We start from the raw sequence: 15,677 nt of genomic DNA on the forward strand, positions 1-15,677 counted from the left end.
GGTATTTATAACAGGAGGAGACTGGCACCTACCATTTACTGCGCATTTTCAAGTGCTCTTTCTAAGTGTTACCACCAGGAACCTTGTGAATTGGGCACTAGTATGAGCCCCATTTACAGACAGATGACCTAGAACAGAGGAACTGTTCAGCCACAGTCACACAGCTAGTAAGTGCAGCAATGTGGAATTCAAATCTGGGGGTGTTTAACGCCCAAGATTTGCTCTTTACCATGATTCTTCCTTAGCTCAGGATTCCCTGTGCTCATGAGGACCTCATCACCTGCCCTTCCCCGGTCCCACCCCAATCGCTGGAATGAATGCACAGGGTTGGCCTGGTGGTTCTTGATGTAGGAGAGCGTCGCCTGGCTCTGGCTGCGTTCCTACCCAAGATCAGCTGCAGACACAAAGGGCAGCCCCTTCTCTCCCCACCCCCACCCCCACAATGTAATTAAAACAATGCCATAAACACACCCTGGACTCAAGAAAGGGCCTACAGAGAAGGTTCAGTAACTCCTCGGAACCAGCTCTGTGACTTGCGGTAATTACTGGCTGCAGTCCCAACAGCCTCCCTTCCTCCGCCTTCCCTCGCCGCATGCCCTGGGGTGAGCGGGCATCTCTTTCAATTAAGACAACTGCCTGCATTTAGAATCTTGCAGTGAGTATTCAGGCACTCTCTTGTGAAATGTTCTGAAGCGAGTTGAAAATTTGGAGGAGAAAACCGCCAAAGGAGATGCAGAACTGGGGAGCTAGAAGAATTAAATAGAATATAGAAAGTAAATGAAGAAACCAGCCCATACATTGAGTCCACTACTCATCAGGCCCACAGAGAGGTTGGGTAGGGCCATCCCTCCCAGCCAGGAGGACAGCATTGGTCTGGGGATCCACTCACACTTGCCTGAGCCACTGTCCCCAAGTCAAAAAGTGGAAGGCCATCCTGAGTCCGGGATGGAGGGCAGCATTGGGGTTGGGGTTGGGGCAGTGCAGGAAGGCAGGTGGGGGAGCCAAGACTGTCCACATTCCCACTGCTCACCAGCCATGTCACTCAATGTCCAAGGGGCCCCACGAGCAATTTTCCGTGACACCCTTTCTCCTAACCACACGCCAAAATGCCTTTTTCCCACCACTAGCAGTGAGACCCTTCATAATTAGCTCTAGACCACTCTGCTTCCTGCACCTGCTATACACATGCCCACCCACCTGTCCAGTACCATCCTGTGAGCTGCAGGCTGCCTCCATGACTCCTGCTCTTCTGCCCACTGCTGGTACCTAAATAGGGGACTTTGTACACTTCTCTTTGCATCTTGAAGCCTTGAGCATTCCCTAGACTAGGAGAAGGTAAGTCTGGAGGAGAACTTGAACTTAACCCACACTTTGCTCTAAGTCCCCCAAGAGCTGAGGCAAATCGCCTTATTTTTATTTCCCCAGAAGGTACCTTGTGTGATGAGAAGTTACTCATCCATAACAGGCCATCTCTGGTCTAGAAGCATCCAGGGGCTCCGTGTATGCTTATATGACACAAAACTGTATTAAGTTGAACCATATGACATATCTGCTAGTCTACCCTGCTGACCTACAAAAATGTCAATTTCATATGAGTCAACTTAAAAAACTCCAGTAAGACTGAGGTAAATTGACCAACATCCTTGCCTGGTTCTGCTGAGACAAAGGCTAAGCCCTGGAGTGGGGCAGAAATGCCTCTCTGCCCAGATCTTCTCCCACCATGGCTCCTGCCTAGCGCTCCAGCCTTAGCAAGGGGCTCATTACTAGTGCCTCGGACACTTAGCGTCTTTGCTCATGCTGTGGCCTCCGCCCACCTGAAATGCCCTCCCCTCATCTCTACTTACCAAACTCCTATGCATTCCTCAAAGCCCAGCTCCAAGTCACCTTCAGCAAGCCTTGTCAGACCACAACTCCAGCTAGTCAATTATTCCCTCCTGGGGGCTGCATCTGAGCCTCGCAATGAGTTCTCCTCATTCACCTCCCACTTTGCATCATAATTCATTTTGTTTATGCCTATCTCTAAACCAAAAAGAGAATTCTTAGAAGGCAATGGTAAGGCCCTATTTACCCCCGAGTCACCTAGATTTCATACTGAACTCATAGCTCTCAGTAAGTATCCGATGGATGGATTTGGCAAAAAAGTTATTCCATCACACTGAATGCTGAAAACTGATAGAGAACAGAGAAATTGGCTGATTCTTCTCTTCATTCTAAATACATGAAACCTATATATTATATGTAATATGTGATGTGGTGTGTGTATACATCACTCAGTAAAGTGCTTAATAATCCTTCATGCAGTTTGAGCACTTAACTTTCATGGGCTCTCTCCTGTTACACTCACATATGGGTTCCAGAGCCAGATTTCCTGGATTAGAATGTGCTCTTCCAATTCCTACCTGTGAGCCCCTTGAGAAGGTTCTTAGTTGAACCTCAGTTTCCTTAGCCAACAAGTGGGGCTAAGAATACCTACTATTCACATGAATGAATCAAGTTATTACCTATGAAACACCTAGCTCTTGGCATCTCACAGATGTTTAATTACTGCTTTATTTCTCTTGAGGTCTCACGGAGAGTTAGTCATTGCCAATCAGGAATATGTTGAGTTTCAGCCTGCTCACGCCTTTTCCCATTCAAATGCCACTTGCCACATTCCTAAGCATATAAGGAAATAATGGGGTTTCATCTAGGACTCTCCCAAATTCATTGATCTCCTGGTATCTTCTTCAAGAGTTTATTTGAAACTCAGAGATTAGAGATCAATGAAACACTTCATAAGCATGGACTTGAAGAAAGCTGCCGGCCTGTACCTACAAAGACTGTAATCAATACTTATTTTCATACATTATTAACTGTATACAAAATGATAATGTGCAAAGGGCACCAGAACTATCGGTCGGCATGGCACTTCTTAGACCATCCAGAGGGCCGTGAAGGGAAGAAGTAGCAGCAGCGTGGTGGAAGACAAATGAATAGCGGATTAGGTCACCTTAAAGAGGAACCGAACTATGTATTCCTTTCTTTACCACTGTGGAATGCTATTTATATGACAACATGACAAAAAAAGGCCTTAAGCATTTTGCTCTGCTTTAGAAGCCTTCCAGCTCACAAGGAAATGAAAAAAAAAGATACAATCCAGAAATTGCTTCTTTGGTTAATATTTCTGCAGTTCTGCAGGAATGGTTTAATAGTGTGCACGTTCTGGGTTTTGGTTGTCAATAAGGAAGGCATCAGAATGCAGGGATAAATATTAAAATAATAGATATTGGTGGATTTCAACTTCAAAGACACTTTGTCAAATAGTGGTTTAGGTGGAACATAAGGAGAAAGAAATGGGGACTTAAGGAAGGACAGAAGGAACCAAATATTTCCTCAATAAAAGAGCCAGGTCTGTGTTTAAAAGTTCGTCATATAACAGTAGGAAGAGCAGAGACTTTAGAGATGCAGGAACAAGATGTGAATCTGAAATCTTCCACTTCCCAGCTGTGTGGCCCTGAAAAGTTACTCAACCTCTCTGAGCTCAGGTTTCCTCTTCAGACATCAAGCGATAATTCCTAGCTTTTAGCGGTGGCTGGGGACCAAAAGGAAATACTGCTTATGAACAGGCTGCCCAGGGTACTCAGCAGGGTCCCCCAGGGGTTTTCCTCTCCCTGCACTTCCCTCGCTTTTAAAGAGGGCAGGTTTGGCGATTACAGAGCTCGAGGACTGACAGGCAAGGTCCCAGAGGGAACTGTGGCTTCACCAAAAATAGGCCATTTGACCAAATGATTAAAAGTCTGTCATATGTTAATGTGTGGATGGCATGGACCCTGGGCCAATTTAGTAGGAGTAAATTGCGATTGATTTTCGAAGAAATTGCTTGTTCTCGTGCCTTTCCTCAGCTGTGTCACAGTTTCTGACACACAGCTGCCTTTGTCACAGCCAGAACCAACTGAAACACATGATAAGGAAGGTCTTTTTGAGGCAAAATGTTGAATAATATAGACATCCACACGCACGTGTGCACTATAAGACGCACACACATGAGCAGGCAGCGATACAAATATATTGATATCTCTGCGTATGCATGTTCATATAGATGTTCAGAGGGCGCAACTGTAGAAATAATTCTGCATCGTAGTTGGGGCCTTCTGTGGGTTTTGCAAATCCCTCTGTGGTTGGAGACCTACCCTGAGTCATTTTTATTTTTACAACAACCTACTCTTTGAATAAAGATCATAAAACAGGACACCCCTAAAATCTCCCCAAGCACAATCCCAGCCCTATCTATGTGAGTCCCTGGATATTAAAATGGTTAGCAGATCACAGGAGATAAAAAAATCATAAGAATAAAGGTTAACAATGGCTGCCTTCACCCCTAATTTCTGATATGGTGATAAGCCCTCTTATAGCCTTAATTAGAAAGGAAAGAGATGAAAGAAATGCCCAGAGGACATAATAAATTAGCCCCTTATGCAAATCACCCATTCGTTTTCATCATTGACCCAGCCAGTTGAGTCTCTAAATTACGGGAAGTGGTTAGCTTCTTTAACAAAAATTCCAGATAAAGGATTAATTTTTTTTTTTTTAATCTAAGGGTTGGGGCTGTGAGGCTTAAAGCAACAAACAATTTCTCAGTTTCCTGCAGGCCACTCTGAAAGGCACCAAAAGATATTAAAATTAACATTCAAGCCACTAGTTTCTGTCGCCAAACACAGACTTATGAATTAACCCTTAGAAACAATTCCAGGGCAATGGACAATGACCGCCATGACTAAGCTGACAGCTGTGGTTCTCACCTGTGTAAAAACAATGTGGGGAATTCTGAGCGGGGCACAGTCCCAAACAGATAAGGGACAATTGAGAAGAGGTGGGGAAATGCCAGGATGTGGAGAGTTTCAAATATCAATTTACAAACAAACACACACCTAATTTTACTTGTCATCGCTCTCCTAGACAATTTATGTTCCACTGTCCTAGAAATTTATGGAACTCTCTGTTTTGTTATCAGTAAAGTAAGGGGGTTGGCCTGGAATGACCTCCAAAAGTCCTACTGCATCTACAATCTGGTGATTTTATTTATCCTTTTGTAAAACAAACACGGCACTTCCTCATATTTAATTTGTTTAAATAAAATCTTATAACCCACATTTTGTCTGCTGGACTCACTCCTGGCTTCCTTTTTCTCTCTCCTACTCTCATTTTCCCTTTGTCCCCACCTTCTCCACTTTCTTACTTCTTATTTTGTTTTATATTCTTCCATGTATTCAAATGAGATGCTATAAATAAATTCTGGTTCAAAGTAAAGTATGTATTTAATAAGTCATCCTTTATGAGTATTATTAATATGAAAACTATATATGCCAAGATTGCAAGTCTCTTTGGTGTGAAGAAAATGCTAGAAGAAAAGTAGTGAGTCCCAGAATAATACAAAATTAAACAACCAGGCCCTTAGAGAAGGAAGGAAAATACGTTAAAGATGATTCTTGTCCATTGCCCCATTTTCATAAAAGGATGCCTCTCAGGAAGAATAGACATGTGCCCGAGGTCATCCGGCTAGTTAGGGGTAAAGCTGGAAGTCTGACTCCTGGACCAGTGCCCTTTGGACCAAACAATCCTGATCTGGTGCTTTCTCTTGAGAATTTGGTACCAGATCCCAGAGGGGGAAAAAAAAAAAAAAAGACAGCCTTTGGAAAGAATAAGCTTCAACAGCAGAAAATTAAGAGATGGCAGAAAGGAATACCCAGAGGACTAAAGAGAAGAAATGAGGACAGATATATTGGCTATAAATTATAATGCACCTTGTAACAATCTTTAGTTCCCACAATTACTTGTCACTCACTGAAGTTTTATCTCCCTTCTTCTGGTAACAGAACCCACAGTCACTCTGTGCAAAATATTTGACTGTTTCTACCTTCCCAGCCCTCGCCATAAGGATCTAGCTACTGCAACGACCTGCCACTTTATTCATGAAACTTCTTGAGGTTGACAGTTAATCATGATAATAAAATTTGCCTTTAGGAAGTGGTCAGTGTCACAGGAAGACACAGATTCTTCAGGTCATCAGGTAGGTAATAAGAAAATACATATAGACTATGAATCCATTTTTTTTTTAAATGAAAAAGAAAATATATTTGTATGTATGTATGCATGCACATATCTATCACATATCTATACACATTCATATATCAATATATAGCAAAAATCTGTAAGGCTCATATCAACATGTTTATATGATGATCTTCAGGAGCTGGCGCTGTAGGTGATTTAAATTCATTTTCCTTTTTGACCCTTCTATAATATCTTATTGTTCTATAATAAAAATGGATTGCTGAGAAGCTGGAGAGAGAATAAAAGCCAGAAGTAGTGGCCTGTGAAAGTGGAATGGAGGTGTACTCGGCACAGCCTGCAGAGACGGAGGCATCTCCCAGCTGTAAGGCATGCCCTTCTCAGGGAGCAGTAATTTTTCCTGCGATGAGGGGACTTGGAAAGAAGATTTATGGGGAGAGGTTAGAAGAATGGGAATCAGTCAAGCTGAGAGGGGAAGGCTGATCACAAGAATTCTTAAGCGCAGGAAGAGCTCCCACCCCACTGATCCCCGGCTGCAGCCAACTCTCCTCCGATCAAAGAGCAGAAGGAGAGGACCCCAAAGGAACAGGAGGGACTCGGCAGCAACAAGGAAGACCTTCCCTAAAGGAGAGTTAAAGCTCAAACTGGGTTATGCAGAGACAGAACTTCCCTCCAGAACCCATTAGATAGAGGATAGGAAGTTTATGAATAGCCTTCCTAAAGGTTTGGCATTGCTCTTTTTTAGGACATAGCTTCATCGTTCCAAGATCAGGGCGTATGGGTCACTGAAGAGAGCCCCAGTCTTGGACCCAGGAGCAAGTCAACAGCAAACATGGCCCGGGTACGGCATTAAAAATGACTGAGATTCATCGAGGATCAAATGTGTTTCAGGCTTTATGCTAGGCATTTCACACAGTGCATCTTTATTTCACAGGAACCTATAAGGTAGGCATTACCTACATCACACTTTACATCCAAGGAGCCTGAGGTGTAGTTAGTGCAGAGGTCTGCCCCAGACAAATTGAGTGACAGAGCTCAGATGCAGCCAGGGGGGCGGAACTCCAGAGTATGTTTTTCCTCCAGCATCCGTGTGTCCAAAGACATGGAGGCACGAAGCTGCCCAGAGCACTATTGGGACAGCATCTGGTCAACTCAGCTGGTTTGCACACAGAGTAGCTGGGGTGAGACAGAGATCAAATAACAGAGGAATCTAGGGGAGGAGACTGAAGCCAGGTCACCAAGGTGCTAAGATAAGATCTTGCAACGAGGAAGCCCCAGATGGGATTGGGAGAAATTAGATGCAGGGAGGCCAGTAAGAAGGCCAGTGCAGGGGGATAATGGGGGAAAGAAGGGAAGGGTCTAGTTAAGGAATGTGTATAAAGGACCCATGGACGTGGACAACGGGGTGGGGGGGGTGGGCAGGGCAAAGGAGAGCAATGGGGGAAAATTGGGACAACTGTAACTGAACAACAATAAGATTTTTAAAAAACGGAATAAAGGAAGGCCAGTGCAAAGTTCAAGTGAGAGATAAGAAGGGAATGGAGAGAGGACAACAATTCAAGATAGTAAGTAAAATCAGCAGGACTTGGTGATGGATCTAGCTGAAGGCATGAAGATGGTATAGGGGGTGAAGGTAACCCTAGAGCTTATACCTTAGGCAGGTAAGGCTATTCTGTAAGGCAGGAGACTGGGAAGGAGAAGGGAACCAGGAGAAAAGGGGAGAGGTGCTGAGATCCACTGTGTATGCACTGAGTTTGGAGTAAGTGAGATATATCCAAATGGAGACACCCAAGACTCAGATGAAAGTACTGGCTTAGAGCTCAAGAGAGGCAGGAACAGGAGGGAAGACTGAGTCATGGATGAAGTGGTAGCCGAGGTCCTAGGAATAGATAACGTTTGTCCAAAGAGTATGCAGAACAGAAGGAAGTCAACATTGGCCTGCTCTAAGGCAGTGACATGTTTGGCAAAAGTCTTGGAGGCTACCCTCAAGCACTGTGGCCCTGGCCAAATCACCTCCCCTCTCCGAGCTTCAATTCTATAAAAGCAGAAGGTCACGTTAGATCTCTAAGGCCCTTCTTCTCTGATATTCAACCACCCGTCTTTAATGGGATGCCTGCTCAGGGCCAGGAAGGGTGCTCCATGCTGTGAAGACACCCAGCATAATATTATGTGGGTCCTGGGCTTTCTAGTGGAAGAGGCAGATGCATAAATAAGTCTTCTCAATATGCTGTGATTAACAGCGATCACAAAGGCAAGAGCAGGATGCAGCATGGGAGAGTCCTGAGTGGGAGGTGCCTGTCAGGGAGAATTGCAACATGGCCCTCAGAGATGAAATTTTATCTTGGTCCTGAAGAACCAATAGGGACTTCCCGAACAGAGGCATAGGCACGAGAAAGCGAATACACATGAAGTGCCTGGGGAATGAATAGCCCAGTGAGTAGAGAGAAGGTGAAGGGGTCAAGCTGGCCTGCTAAGGAGCTGACCATATGCCAGAACAGGTAACAAGAAATGAATGGGAGTTCTCTAATAATGGGACAACATAGTTAACCATTTTAGAGAACCGAGTGGAAAGGAAAGAACCACTATACACCCCTAGCTGCTCATATTTTACAAACCCTTCCCTCTCATCATGATTTAACAGGATATTAGATGACATTATAAGACTCTTTTTTCAACAGGTAAAAGGCTTTAAGAAAGTTTTTTTTTAATAGTGACATAAATATGATGGTACATTATAACAGAAATGCTAAGCATGGCTAATAAGTCATAGCATTATTCAGAAAAAAAAAAAAAAAGAAGGAACCAGACTCAAGAGAGTTTACTGGCATTTCATCCTGGAGCAAACCGTTACTTGGGAACCAATTTCAAGTTGCTTAGGCTTGCTGGGAGGGTCTAAGCCACTCCAAGGTCTTGGAAGGAAATAATAACACAGTGAGAGGGCTAGAACCTTGTCTTTCACCAAATCAGACTTAGGCTGTTCAAATCCTAACATTATTCTTTCCCCATGATCTAGCCACTTGATTCTTGTTCGCAAGTCCACTGACTTGGACTATATTCTAAGAAGGCCAGGCATCTCTTGACTCTTCTCTACAAAGCCCAACCTCTCAATCAATACTTTCAAACGGTGGAACCCTCTTTTTCCCTGACTGCCATCTAGGCCCTCCTATCCTCCCTCCCCGCTTTCCTTAGCACCCTACCCTACTTCAAAAATCTCTCTCTGTTTTGCTCTCCCTGCTCCAGAGAGTCCAACAACATTGCCAAGTTCATCTTCCCTCCCAATCACTATTGACTTCTTGCTGCTTCTTGAACTTCTGCGAAGAAGAAAATACAGGCAGAGTAGAGAGTAAAGAGCTGAAAGCCCGGGCTGCCAGAGACGCAGGTGCGACTCCCCAGCTACGGCTCTGTCCTCTGGGCCTCCGAGCGCCCCCTCTTGGTCCCCAAGGCACTTTTCTGTGTTCTCTCCTCTCCTCCAACCATCTCCTGCACTGGCTCATGTTTTCTTTTGTGCAATCCCTGATTCTTCATGTCCAAGGCCCCTAAAAACCTCCCCAGTATCAACCCACAGGAAAGGTACCCCCTAGAGTCCTTAAAAGAGCTTCGGCTCTCAGGTTTCCACCAGAGTGGTCCCTCCACCCCCGCACTTCTCGCCTGACTGGGCTATTTCCCATCTGCAGCCCAGGCTTTGGAACAGGTGACAGTTTTTAGATCTGACCTTACTTTGATTCCCTCTGGTGTTCCTGCCAGGCCCCTGGCAATCCCTCAATACGGCCTTTTAATTGATGATCAAGTAAACAACCGCAAAGGTGGCTCTGGGTTTTGAGGAGTCAAAAGAAAATAGAAACTCAAGAACGTCAAACATGTCAGGTTCGGTGAGAGGGTTCAGCTCCCACTTAATGTATGTAGATAAACAGTCTCTTCACATTGGGCAGAGAAATCCAAATATGGAAACTCTGATTGCTAGCGTATCTGTAAAAGGCAGAGAGGCCCTGTTGTCCTGGTTTCCTCAGAGAGATTTTCAGGACAGAAGATATGTTCTAGAAACTCAGATTCAAACTCTGCAGAGCAACATTTATCATCCTGCTCCTCTGTCCCTCTCCACCCGACAACTGCCAAACTGGATAATATGCATTATTCAGCGACTTCAAACCTCTCAGGGCTGCATTTGCCTTTCCTGCACCCACTTAAGGCACGGAGTCCCTGTCAAAAGTCAAAGCTCATTAGCGCTGGAACCTAAACGCAATACCCTTGAGAGAGAAAATGCAGGTCTAGACAAGGCCTTCTTGGTTCTGATTAATTCATCGCGACTTCCGAGTTCTCACAGGACACGTCTCACAAACTCAGTGTCATATTTGCTATGAGGAGACACCCAGCTGAGGGAGGGATCCCAAAAATGAATGCGTGAAACTTGGTCCATGCAGAAGAATTCCTAGTACTCATCAAAGAAACTCAGACAAGCCAGTGTATCGGAGACTGACCCAGCCACGTGGAGTGGCGTGTGAAGGCCAAGGATGGAGGAGACAAGTGGACGAGCACAGTGGAGGTGGTCTGGAGGTGACCTTGATCTTCCCTCAGAACCATGGGCTGTTAGGACTGAACATTACTCACTCCAATGGCCTCATTATACAAAGAGAAGAGAGATCCAGAGAGGGGACTTGAGTCTGCTCAAGTTCCATAGCAGTTTTGAAAATAAAACCCAAATGGCCCTTCCTCCTTGCCCCCTTCTTCCCTCTCCCTGCCCTTGGAAGGTCCTTATCCTCCCAGGCATCAGTACTGAGACTGAGGAGAAACGCATCAGAGGGCAGGCAGCAGGCTAAAAGGCACTGCCCTCCAAAAGCACTAGGAAGGCCAAGTTCATTCTGGTGCCCCCTCTGTCACATGCCATCCTACCTCTTAAAGACCTGTTTCCGTGAGGGCTCAGATGGTCACGTACACTTGCCCTGGCTGGGCTAAGGGGACAGAGAGCATTAGTAGGAGTTTGGAGTGGAAAAGTTGGGCATTCTTCAGGATTCTGTATGAATGCCTGATACTGAACTTGTACCTTTATATCTTATCCCAAAACGCATATGCACGCATGCATACATGCATGGGCACATGCGTGCATGGGCGCACACACACTCTTCTCCTCTGAACCCAGAGAAAGGCAGAATATTGTAGAGGAGTGCTTCTCAGGCTTCATGAGCATAGGAAGCACAGAGATCCTGAAATGCAATTCTCTGATTCAGTAGGGCTAGGACAGAGCCTGAGATTCCGTTCTCCTAACCAGCTTCCAGGTGGCTCTACACTGCTGTTCTGAGGCCCACACACTGAGTAGCCAGGGGCAGACATGACACAGTCTTGGAAGCAAACAAATCTGGGTTTAAATTCTCATTCCACCATTCAGGAGCTTTTTGATTCTTGGACTGGTTTCTTAACTTCACACTGCCTCAACTGCCTCGTCTCTAAAATGAAAATAAGAATACCTAAGATGCACTTGACGATGATTACATCAGTTAACGATGGGAGGCTTTTAACACAGTGTTTAGTATAGTATAATGAGAGCTTGATAATTGTCCGTTGCTGGCTGACTCTAAGATCCATGAGGGAGGGCAACGTCTGCCTGGCTCACTGCCAAAATCCCAACGGCTGGGACATAGTAGGTGCTCAATGGATGTTTGTGAATGAATAAATGTATCCATAACACACCCACACAGACGCTCAGTATTTACATACCCCCTTGGCCCTATGGCTATCTGCAGGAAAACGTATAACATTTAGAACACCGGAGCACTCTCACCGGTAACAAACCATCATCTCATAGAATCAAATTCTACTTTAACCGCCACGTATACCTAATTACTACTGAGAAACATATCATTTGCGATGGCTATCTACACTTGAGAAAATATCTTCCCTGGAAACAAATAAAGACAACATCAGTCAGGAATCTGAAGATCATTAACAGAGATTACTGCCCTGCTCATTATTTATGTGGCTGTTTAAAGGCAGACGTTATGACAAGCTTAATTCTAAAACTAAGTTCACATCCAAACCAAATGTAGAATTGCAAGGAGAGACAAAACAAACCCTGGGAAGCAAGATTCCTTTTTAAACGGCCACAAGGATGGTAATATATTCTCTTACATATGCACACACTTGCCCAGGAAAAATTAGAAACAAAAGAACTGCTATCAAATGGTAGAGCTTAATCTTTTAAATCAAAGGCAGACAAATGAGTAAATCCAACATTCTTCAGCAACCTCAGATTATCTTCAGACATCTCGTAAAGTAAGTGGCATCATTCAAAGAGATCCCATTTCAGGGAGGCCCGGTATGCAGCTTGTAGCAAGAAGGGACTACGATTGCCACCTACAGACAGAACCGGCACTCCCTTTGCAAGAGCTGGCCAATCATATCTTAAGGTGAAAAAAAAATTCAACCAAGTCACCTCCCTCCAACCTCTTCCAAACCACCACACCACATGACTTCATTTAGAATTACTCTCAAGTCATACAATCATCTCTAGGCATTCTGCCTCTTCATTATCATCATCCTATTTCTAATTTCCCAGAAACTCTGTGCCATTCAACTTCTTATACACTACCTGAGAGCCAAAGAGAATGCAAGCCAATGGATTTCAGGCAGGCAAGAGCCCCAGAGCACAAGTATAAATCTGCTTACCTGGTATGAAGGGGACCACCCGGAATATATCAGACAGTCTGCTGTTAACTGGTTCATATGGGGAATCTTCGAGCAGATCATTTCCTAAAAACAGAAGAAAGATTGGGCTCAGATAGGGAATACAGACAGATTTTAGGCAGTTTTTGTTACCGAATCTGAATTCTAATTATGTTATGATTGTGTAGCAAAAAGATGCTGAAGCTTTCAAAGATTTCAAATGCCTCTTTGGCTACGGTTGTTCTCCATTCCCTCTGCCTTTGTTGTCCTTGCTGTCCCCAGAGTGCCATGAAAACACTGAAGAACAACCCAGCCTGATCTTGCCAGAAAACTCTCCTACTTTTGCAAAGGAATGAAATCAGAGAGGAAGAAACTAGCAATATCACATACCTAGCTTGCCTCCAGAAGCCAATGGAAGAGAGGGGACTCCAACAAAGCCCCGTTCCTTTATTCCCAAAACATGGCATGTGGTCAGAAAGCAGGTACCCTGGCTAGTAAACAGTCAGTCTTTGAAATGGGTTTTCACTAGAGGTTCTGGAGGACGTGGCGGCTGATAGGCCAATCCTGTTTATTACAAATTTTTGGTGTGAGTCTCAGTGGAAATTGAATGCACTGGGCGTTTGTGTTAGATTTACAAGCAAGAGCTACATCTGTCACGCAAAGACCAGAAAACTGCCATCGGAGTGGATGGTCAAGACAAGTGGCCCTTTCCCTCACCACGGAGCCACTTCTGGGTTAACCAAAGCTGAACCACACCAGCTGGTTTAAGACTCAGCTAATCTACAGTGACAAATGGAATGGTTTTTCCCACAGCAGCCTTTGATCAGGTTGGAGGGGGCCAAAGATGGAGTTGATTCTGCTGGACCTTTAATGCTTAATTCTTTATCTTATGTCAGAATAGATAAAAGGACAGAATAAAGGGAAACACCAGGCAAGATGCAATGCAAGTCTTAGTATTATTATTTTGTGACACCCGCTCTCCTTACAGAGCAGTTGCGGTTCCTCTGGTGGCCTTTAATGGGTTCCTACTTGATGCTCTGACCAGGTTTCAAAGAGGTCAGCTGGGTCCTGGGGTGTCCCTCCTCACCCCCTTTTGGAGTTTCCAACAACCAGGCCCAACAATGCAGCTGGGGGGGGGCAGTAAACACCAGCTGCTGCTGTCCCCGGGGGCCAATGAAAGGTCCTCTTTCTGCAGCTGGGGAGATGTGAGTGGAAGATGAGGTCAGCCAGCCCTGGAGTGAGGGGCCCCGCCTGCCTGGGGGGCGGGAGGGGGAGTGAGGATGGTGGGCGCGTACCCTGCAGGCTCTGGTACATGCTCCAGTAGATGCGCAGGCAGTTCTTCTCCTTCTTCATGCCCCGCTTGCAGCGGCAGTTGTAGAGCGACTTCTGTTTGAGGGCCTCCATGGCGCTGCGGCACTCGTCCTTGGCCTCCAGGCCGGATGTCAGGCTGAAGTTGGTCTCCTTGCCCGCCACGCACTGCCTCAGCGTGCGGTACTTGGTGCTGCAGCTCTGCTCCTTCAGGCACTGGTCGCTGGCTTTCACACAGTCCAGGCGGTCCCCGCCACTCACCTCTGCCGACAGGAGCACGTCTGCGGGAGGAGGGGAGGGGGCGTGAGCGCGGCGGGACAGGGGCCAGCTGCTCTTACCCCGGGGAAGGGCGCTTGCTAGTCTAAACTCCTGGGGCGACCTGCGCAGGGAGCGCCCCCCATCCCCCCCCCCCCCACACACACACACATTGCACCGGGAGCACATTTTCCATCCCTGGGACCTCCTGCCGCTTTGCTCTCCCACATCCGACCCTCCCAAGCCCCCGAGGTATACGGACTTACTAGGGTAGGAGAGCTAACGCAGCCCACCCCACGTACCAGCCCCGCAGCCGCAGGGCAGACCAGCCGGAGCCCTGGGCTCCAGCATCTCGCTCAGCCCGGGCCGCCTGAAGCCCAGGGACTTCCAGAAGAGGACAGCGGCGGGCGGCTGGGCGCAAGGCGCCGGGGCGCGAGCCCCAGTCCGCGGCCCGCCCGGTGGGGAGCACCGGGGCTGTTACTTGGGAAAAAGTTTTCTCTTCCAAGTTTGTCTTCTGGTCCAATGTTCGCCCACACCCCACCTGCCCCGCCGCACCGCCACGAGCTCCCCGGGATTCGCACGGGGCGCCAGGTATCCAGGATGGAGGGCTCGCACCCCTTTATTTCCGACAGGCTAGGTCACTAAAAACCACAGAAAATTAAAACCAAGCACAAAAGCTTCGGGCCTCCCTAGCCTGAGCTGTGCTAAGAATTCACGATCCCCTTCCCCAAAACGAAACTTCGCCCTCCCACATCCACTGCACCCTGCTTCTCGAGGACTCCTTGAAAAGATTCAGCAGGTAAGAAATCTAGCGGCAGCCTCGACTTACCCAAAAGCGGCAGCGCGAAGTACAGAGTAGCCAGGAACATGGTGCCGGCGCACAGCTGGTCCCCACCCCCCAAAAAATCCTTAGCCGCTGTTTGTCTCGGGAAGGGAACTCAGCATGCAGCGATCCCTGGATGGTCGCGCTGCTCTGGCCGCCCAAAGTTCAGCTCCATCCAGTACGAGAGGAAACTCCCTTGTCCGTCTGCTGCCACAGCCGCGGGCGGCTGGCGCACGAGGGTGGGAGGCGGTTCCGCTTTTATGGGTTCAGGTCTGACCCAACCTGGAAGGGAGAGCGCGCTTTGAAATGCTGGCCCAGAGCTCTGGAGCTTCCCCTACCCCTCTAACCTCCTCGGCTCCCGCCTTGGAGTACTTTCCAAGCTCGGGTGAGGGCCCCCCCCCCACCCGTGTCTGGGCGCAGGGCGGGAGCCAGGGGTGTGCGTGCGCCTATATTCCGCGGAGCCGCCCGCACCCACAGAGGGGAGCTGGAGAGGTCAGACGCGGGCTCCCGAAGTCCAAGGTGGTGTCTATCTGGTCCAACCCAAGAGGCTGAACGCAAGCAAATAAATAAATAACGTTACTTTCCGAGC

The 15,677-nt window shown here is 46.9% G+C and overlaps 1 protein-coding gene across 1 annotated transcript in view; it reads right to left on the minus strand.

Annotated features, from left to right (window-relative positions):
• Positions 1-15,436, minus strand: part of GFRA1 (GDNF family receptor alpha 1) — a 193,098-nt gene extending 177,662 nt beyond the window's left edge. The window contains exons 1-3 of the mRNA XM_090279561.1: positions 15,095-15,436; positions 13,998-14,291; positions 12,706-12,789 (exon numbers count right to left, since the gene is read on the minus strand). Coding sequence (XP_090135687.1) covers positions 12,706-12,789; positions 13,998-14,291; positions 15,095-15,134 — 418 coding nt within the window. The 5' untranslated portion in view covers positions 15,135-15,436. The remainder of the gene's footprint in view (positions 1-12,705; positions 12,790-13,997; positions 14,292-15,094) is intronic.
• Between the last annotated feature and the right edge of the window lie 241 nt (positions 15,437-15,677).

The sequence above is a fragment of the Furipterus horrens genome, unplaced genomic scaffold (genome assembly GCF_987537825.1).
Source record: "Furipterus horrens unplaced genomic scaffold, mFurHor1.1.pri manual_scaffold_5, whole genome shotgun sequence".
NCBI lineage: Eukaryota > Metazoa > Chordata > Mammalia > Chiroptera > Furipteridae > Furipterus > Furipterus horrens.